At 44.5% G+C, this 7500-nt stretch overlaps 1 protein-coding gene across 3 annotated transcripts in view; it reads right to left on the bottom strand.

The window, feature by feature from the left end:
• Positions 1-7500, bottom strand: part of prdm1b (PR domain containing 1b, with ZNF domain) — a 15838-nt gene that overhangs the window by 456 nt on the left and 7882 nt on the right. Inside the window, exons 3-7 of one of the 3 annotated variants that reach the window (XM_060892177.1) lie at positions 6245-6364; positions 4366-4618; positions 1664-2529; positions 1438-1566; positions 1-965 (exon numbers count right to left, since the gene is read on the bottom strand). The exon at positions 1-965 is cut by the window's left edge and continues 456 nt beyond it. In XM_060892177.1, the coding sequence (XP_060748160.1) occupies positions 459-965; positions 1438-1566; positions 1664-2529; positions 4366-4618; positions 6245-6364 (1875 nt within the window). In that variant the 3' untranslated portion in view covers positions 1-458. Of the gene's footprint in view, positions 966-1437; positions 1567-1663; positions 2530-4365; positions 4619-5176; positions 5347-6244; positions 6365-7500 lie in introns of those variants that run through there. The other 2 variants (XM_060892178.1, XM_060892180.1) reach the window with 2 other exon arrangements.

Raw genomic sequence — 7500 nt, 5'->3', positions numbered from 1 at the left:
ACCTCGAGTTACGGTACAGCTGCTGAGAAACAGCTTCCTCTGAAAACATTCACACAACAAACCCCTGATATATTTTGTTAACGATTCCATTCCCTGATTGACAAAATGTGCTAAGAAAAAAAACAACAACAACAACAACAATGTACAAAAACAACATTTTATACGTTTCTAAAACCAAACACGAATAGTGCTGAGAGTAATAAATTAATATGAACTCAGAAACAAACAAAATAAAAATAAGAAAATAAACACAAGTAGAAAAGGTGGAACTGATCGCCTTCCCTCTCCACCTAAGACCAGAAGGCTTACGTGCAATTATTAACTCTTTGGAAATGCTGTTTATGTATTTGGTGCTTGCTTTGGATTAGCTCTCGTCCTCTCAGGATATTTTTTCTGGCACAGACTATTACGCTCTATAGCAGACGTTTTCGAGTTTGAACATTTTTCCCTTTTCTTCCTCATTGCACTCTGGCTTCACCACCGAAACACACCACGCTGGCCCTCTCCTGCAATTTCCCTGGTTCTGAGATGTTGACCAGGTCAGAGTCAGATGCTTTAAAGTGCCCGGGTTTGGGTCGATCTTCCAGCTCCAGCCACCTCTCCAAAGTGGCATCGACTTCGGTCGCCGACGAATTCTCCGAAAGAGCTTCAGCCTCGGCGCTGACGTCAAACCTCTCGAGGATCTCGGCGGCGTACCTCAGCTCGCTTGTTTCAGCCTGGGAATTGGCGGTGCAACACCCTGAGTGACGGTGCAGCCTGAGGGAAAAGTGATGGAGGAAGCCACGGTGACACAACGGGCAGCAATGCGGTCGCTCGCTCGAGCTGTGCATGCGGCGGTGCAGCTTCAGGTGGATGTATTGCGTGAACTTGGTGCCACAGACTTTGCACTGGTAGGGCTTCTCCCCCGAGTGTAAGCGCAGGTGCGTCTTCAGGTTGCTGGTGCTGCTAAAACGCTTCTGGCACACCTGTAGGACGGTCAACAAAAGCCTTGTTTGTTATTTAACCCAGACCTATTGTGCAAGCCAGTCCATGAAGTAAAAGCTGCACCAAAACAGGAGAAAACCAAAAGCTTTATGACAATGGCCTCTTTATTATGCCTTGGAATGCAGGTGGTAAGTCAGACATGTTCATTTCATTTGGACTCGGCTGTTTTCTTGGCCGAGAGACTGCGTCATGTCTGAGATCTAAAAAGAGCTCAGGTTGACGCCACTGTCACACCCTCTTAGGATTAATGTACGACAAAGTCAAGGATTCCTTTAAAGGGTGCTTAAGGACTAGGTGAAAGTACCTTCAGATAAACAATGCCTCGGGTGTGTGTCAGCATGAGCAAATGAAACACACCGACATTTCTGTTCCTCTCGTATTTATGGGTACTTAAACATTCTTTTAAAAGAATTACTCAGCTACAAATGAATCATTTTTTCAAGTCAGGCTCACCTCACACTCATGAGGTTTCTCTCCAGTGTGGACGAGATGATGTTTCTGTAAATGTGCCAGCTGGGTGAAGCACTTCTTGCACAGCGGACACTGAAACGGCCTCTCTCCGTTGTGCACCCTCAAGTGCACCTGCAAAAGTAAAAAAGACGTGTAAATTAGAACCTTCCTGAACATCAGTAACTTTACATCCTTTTGACACGTTGAAAAGAACGTCCGTGTCACTAACCTTTAAGTTGGACAGCTGGCCGAAGGTCTTGAAACAGACGTTGCACTCGTACTTGATCTTTCCGTTCTGTTTCTTTAGTGGGTACGGCAGGGACTTGTAACCTAGACTGTGTGGTGAAACCGAAGACGATGATGATGTCAGAGATCTGGTCTTTGGTGTATCAGTCAAACTGAGGTTAATTGCCTCCTCGGACAGACTCTCAGACCCCGGGTAGTGCTTGATGGTGGGAGAGAGTTCAGGGGTTGCTGGGGCACCCTGGGGAGGTGATGCACTTGCAGGCTGCCCTTCCAGACTGGTATGAGGATGTAGGGCAGGAGAAGGTTGATAACCAGAAAGCAGACTTGACTGAGTCATGGCTGAAAAGGGCAAAGCTTCTCTTGCCAGCATATTGCTGTAGGGGAATGATCCTCTGGGGGGTGGCATAGATGTGATGGGATGTGTATAGGGGCTTAGAAGAAGGGGATAATGAGTGTCAAAAGGAGGTAAAAAAGGGTAGGTGTGCATCAGAGAAGGGTATCGTGTCAAGTCTTCCCTGGGGCTGTAATAGCCATGGGGATACAGCGGAAGGTCCCGTTCAGGACACGACCGGGAAACAAGATGAGGTTGTGATTTGTGTGTGCTTTCCTGAGCATCCCTCATATTAGAGTCCATTAAGTGCTGATCTGGAGTGCTGGGTGGTGTGTCCTGATCAATGGCTTCCACATCAATCTTCTCCTCAGCCTCCACAACCTCCCCAGCCTTGTCCTTTGTGACCTCTTCCTGACTGTGTAGGCTGTAATGGTGCGATGCCTGTTTGGGATGGCAGGTCCACTGAGGTAGGCGGTGCTTCTGGAGGTCAGCTTCAATAACATCACCACCAAAGTGCTCTAGGATAGAGAAAGGAAGAAGAACATCAGAGGCACAGCAACAACCGACATGGCCTTCACACACCTACTCATCATCTTCTCTGTCGCGGCCTCACTTATGGTAAACGGCAGATCTTTCGGTTTTGGTTTGACGAGATGTATCGCAACAGTTTCTTTCTGATGTATAGTCAGTACTGCTATCACACATCACCTTGATTACTAGTGTGTGGGAGTTCACGGGTGTGCACAACTGACTGCGTGTGCGTTTCAGTAGGCGTGTGTGTATGAGAACACAGAGGCCAAGCATAGCAGTCATACTTCTCGGTCAGAAACCGTGCTGACTCACTATGTCAGCAGATGTCTTTAACCACAGGAAAAAATCCTTTATCACAACCTCAGCACCAGCAGTTGCTGACACATTTGACAAGGAACTAAGATGACGGTGGAAACCGCACTATCCAAATCCAAACTGAGCAGGTAAACAGAAAACCACTAAGCCGCAGATGAAATGTGACTCAAAAAACTGTCAAATCATGTCGTATGGCCTCATCATCAACTCTCTCACAGAGAGGGAAGGAGATTACAAAAACAGATTATTGCCCTTGTGGTGGAAGCCTGCTTCCTCAAACCAGATGTGAACAAATCCTTTACGGGCAGCGTGCACTATCAGATAGGAAAGTGAAAATGGTCAATCAGACGGAGGGAACAAACACAACGAGAATTGAAAAAGAAAAAAAAAACTACAGCGTATTTCATCATTTGGAAAAAAAACAAAAATCTGCATGTTCTGGTATCAAAAATATTTTCAAATCTAATCGTTGACCACTGCTTTAGGAATTCCCTCAAAATTTCTAACATAGCAATCAAGCGTTCACATGTTCACATGTTCACATGCCGAGCCAGATGACCTGAAAAAATTCCAACTCATCAACCATCGACCCATCTGTCAATCTCTTCACACTACAACACGAAGAGGAGAAAACAGTAGTGGATGTGAAGCGAGAAGCCTTTTGTTTTGTTTTTTTACTCATTAGACTTCTCTGAATCTCAATTCAGGAAGTAAAAGTTGTAACCAACCGGCGTGACGCGAAGCTTTTCAGAGAACGAAGCTTTGAGGAAAGCTTAACAAAGCTTGATGGGAGAAGCTTCCTGGACGGCGACGTTCCAACAATTAGACACAATTGTGTGACGACACAGAGAGCGAGAGAGAGAAAGAAAGAGAGAGTGAGCGAGAGAGAGAGAGAGAGAGAGAGAGAGTCATCAGTTCAAAGTCCCACCGTAGGTTTGTCAGTGTGTACGCACAATAATAAATATGTGTGTACAATACACACACGCACTCTCTTTCTCTTTCTGTCTGAGTAGTGAATAGAGCAGGAAACAGTCACACTAAAGGCCATTGTCTGGCAGGATGTCTCAATGTGAGAAAGATACTCTTTCAAGGTTTCACCCATTTACACACTTTTATTTACACAAAACTGACACAGAAAAGACGACAACATGTTAGAACAATGGACATGTCTATTATTTGTGTTGGGTAATTTGTAAGATGAGGATGGGACGAGAGCTGCATTTGCCTGCAAGGTGAAGGCTAATGAACCCCTACACACACACACACACACACACACACACACAGCTGATATAGATATACACCGATAGGCCTAACAACAGCTGGGGAAAAAACTGACTAGTGCCCAGACGGCGCATGCGGAGAAAGTATGTCATAAAAACAAAAATGAACCCAAACGAGGGAACTACAGAACACCACCGAGCTGTAAAGGGGATAAAGAATCCTACAAAATGGCCAGAAAACAGCTGACTGAAATGTAAAACGTCCTGAAAGCAGGAATCTTTACTCACTCATCTTCCCGCTGTCTGTTTGCTTGTCCGTGTGTCCACACAGCCTCCTGGTAAACTCCTGACTGTACCACACCAGCAGCTCGTGCTGAGGCTCCACAGGTCTGACGGTGTAGAAGAAGACATCAGGTCCGTTCTGACAGGCCACCAGGTTCTGCTCGGCCGGGGAACGCGCCGGGTTTACAAAATGCATCCAGTTGCTGCGCTGTACGTCACATCCATCAATGAAGTGGTGAAGCTGCCCGCTGGAGTAAATCTGAAAGACACGAGTGAGAGAGGAGACACTGTGAGCAAGAACAAATCATCCGACTTAAACACACAGTCCTGAGAAAAAATAACAACAACAACAACAACAACAACAAAATCATGAATAGAGCTTTTTGATTAATAATGTTGTTCCACTTGAGATGATAAATAAGTTCTATGTGATGTAGCTTACGATCTGTAGTATAAAATAAATAATATAGTTCTGTTACAAACCTAGTTAATATATAAAATAGACATATAATTAAAAAAATAATATAACAGTTAACAGAATACTCAAAAAGTCAAATAGATTAAAATAAAAAAAAAAAATAAAAAAAATCAACATTAAGATTTAAACCAGCAACACAAAAGTTTTTCAAAAACGAAACAAAAACATTAAAAAATAAATTGTAGAGAAGAGCTGGAAGAGAAATGAAGAGAAATTGCCCTTTCATTTTAGACCTTTAACTAAGGACAAATACAGCCTTCAGATTATCGATCCTGTGTGTGTGTGTGTGTGTGTGTGAAGAAGCTAAAATCAATAGTGTGGAATAGTGAGTTTATTCACCTCTGCCATGTACGGCGTGCTCTTCATGCTCAATCCTCTTTCAGCTTTTCTTTCTGAACGCTCAAGTGTGTGTGAGCGCGAGTATCTATCTAGCAGAGTGAGAGTGAGAGTGTGTGTGCGTGCGTGTGTGTTTCTCTATCTATCAGTGGTGTCAAAATCTCCACTCACACCTTTTAAAAAAAGGCAAACCAGGGGGCGGAGGCAAGAAAACAACAATAGACTTCTCCGCCTCTCTCTCTCTGTGTGTGTGTGTGTGTGTGTGCCCTCAGTGTAAGTGTGCCAATAAATAATCATGAAACTTCACAGAGATTTCCACACAGTTCTTACACACTTACAAACACACACACACACACACACACACACACACCTGTGTGAGGACACGAAATAGGAGCCGTAAGTGAACAGGAAGTTCAGACGGAATTTACAGGAAATTGGGGACGGAAAGGGCACCGGCTAGCCCTAAGGGGACTAAGTCAGACGTGGAAAACCCAGAGTAGCTCATACTCCCCTGCACACACAAACACACACACACACACACACACACACACACACGTGCATGAAAAAAGCAACACTGTAAAGTTCTACCAACATTAAAGTGCTGTAAATGCACAGTGTGAGAGGTGTAAATCTCTCTCTCTCTCTCTCTCTCCCACACACACACACACTTTCCTTTTACGAGCTCCTGTGTGTTTGCATGCGTGTTGTGATATTAAGTGTTTTGCGTTATGTGTCAGTGTTTTCGCGCCAGCTCGAGGAGCCGGACTTTAAAGACTCTCGACGGAGGAAATGTGTGCTGTGGTTTTCTGGTGATGAACCGAAAGCCCCCCGAACCCCTGCAATGAAGCGGATTGCTACAAAAGTTCCTCTGTATTTTCCAGCTAAGCCCTGAGGACTTTATTCCTGCGCCTTTGAACAGTACGCATAAACGCGTGCGGGCGCTTCCTCAGAAATTCCTTCCCGAACAAGTTTAGCTGCATTGTTCGCTGTGTGAATGTGCATAAACAATCAGCTCGGTTGCCAGGAGTACTTTTAGTTGTAAGTCCTGTCTAAAATAATGGCTTTACTCACCCTCCAAAAATATTTCCTGCTAGCACGAGGTGGCACCGCGTCTTTGGCGTAAACGTCACCCTGCAGGGGGCCGAGGCGTGTGCCCTGGGGGAGGAAGTGCTTAGTGAAAACACCAGTCACCTGCAGAAAATCAGTCAGGACATCAAGCTCACGTGTAGAATCTAAATACAGCATCACTGCAGTTACAGCAGTACATTAGAGTTATAGCCTCACAGCTCCAGGTTCCAGCTTCAGTCCTGCAGATATGTATGTTGTTACTCAATCCACATGGGACACACACACACACACACACACACACACACAGGGGTTGACAGAGGCACAATTATATGTAAAACCTGCAACACGGCCACCAGTGAAACAAGTCGGTTCTTGTTGTTGCTTGCAGCTTTAAACACTCGTTCTCTCACTTTCAATTAATAAATGAACACAGCTTTAAAGCATGAACTTCTCTGTCCTGATATTCACACGGTAGAAAAGTTATTTTAACCAAACTGAATCATACTACATCGGATTCGACACACCATGAATGATTCCTTCCTCATGCTCAGTGTTCCCAGTATAAGCTCCTCAACCCTAAACAGGATAAAATGCTGACCGAAAGTGAGTGAGTGACTGAATCATATTCAGTCGGACATAAACTGAATCATATCCATGCTGAACCGAGTTGTAGCTGTGCTGAATCAAATCAGAGTACTGAATTGAATCATACTGCATCAGTAATGACTCAAATCTGTTTGATTCTTTACCTGTTTATTAGAACACCTGTCATACACTACAGACGAGATGAGCAGAAAGAGGGAGATTCAAACACATGACCTCTGAGGACAGGAAGTTATCTGTGCGAAAGCCAAGCGAGTTCAGGTGACTGCCAACTTTACTCTCGTCCACTAACCACAAGTTAGTGAGGTCAAAACTCGCCATCAGCTGATTGGATAAAAAAACAGCCTAACAGACTTTCTCCTCAGTGCTCTGTATAATTATCTCAGACGTTTCAGAATATTGCTCATGTTACGTTCCCTTTCGGAAGTTGATGCCTAAATAGGCAGAAAAGAGAAGTGGAGAAGATTAAGATTGGGTTAGATCTCAGAAAAACGAGGTGGAAGGAGAAAATCTTTCAAAAAAAAAAAAGGAACGGTCAGAGGCAGGAGATGGGAAATGAGAGCAGAAGTGACTGCTAAATTGTTCGTAGTTATTCTTGCGTAACTAAGCGGCCATTCGATTGCGAGAAAGCTTGAGGGGGCTGTTTTTCAGTTGGC

Source organism: Tachysurus vachellii, chromosome 18, assembly GCF_030014155.1.
Source record: "Tachysurus vachellii isolate PV-2020 chromosome 18, HZAU_Pvac_v1, whole genome shotgun sequence".
Classification (NCBI taxonomy): domain Eukaryota; kingdom Metazoa; phylum Chordata; class Actinopteri; order Siluriformes; family Bagridae; genus Tachysurus; species Tachysurus vachellii.
Note: the sequence above shows the minus strand (reverse complement) of the source record. Positions and strands in the feature narration are given on the sequence as shown.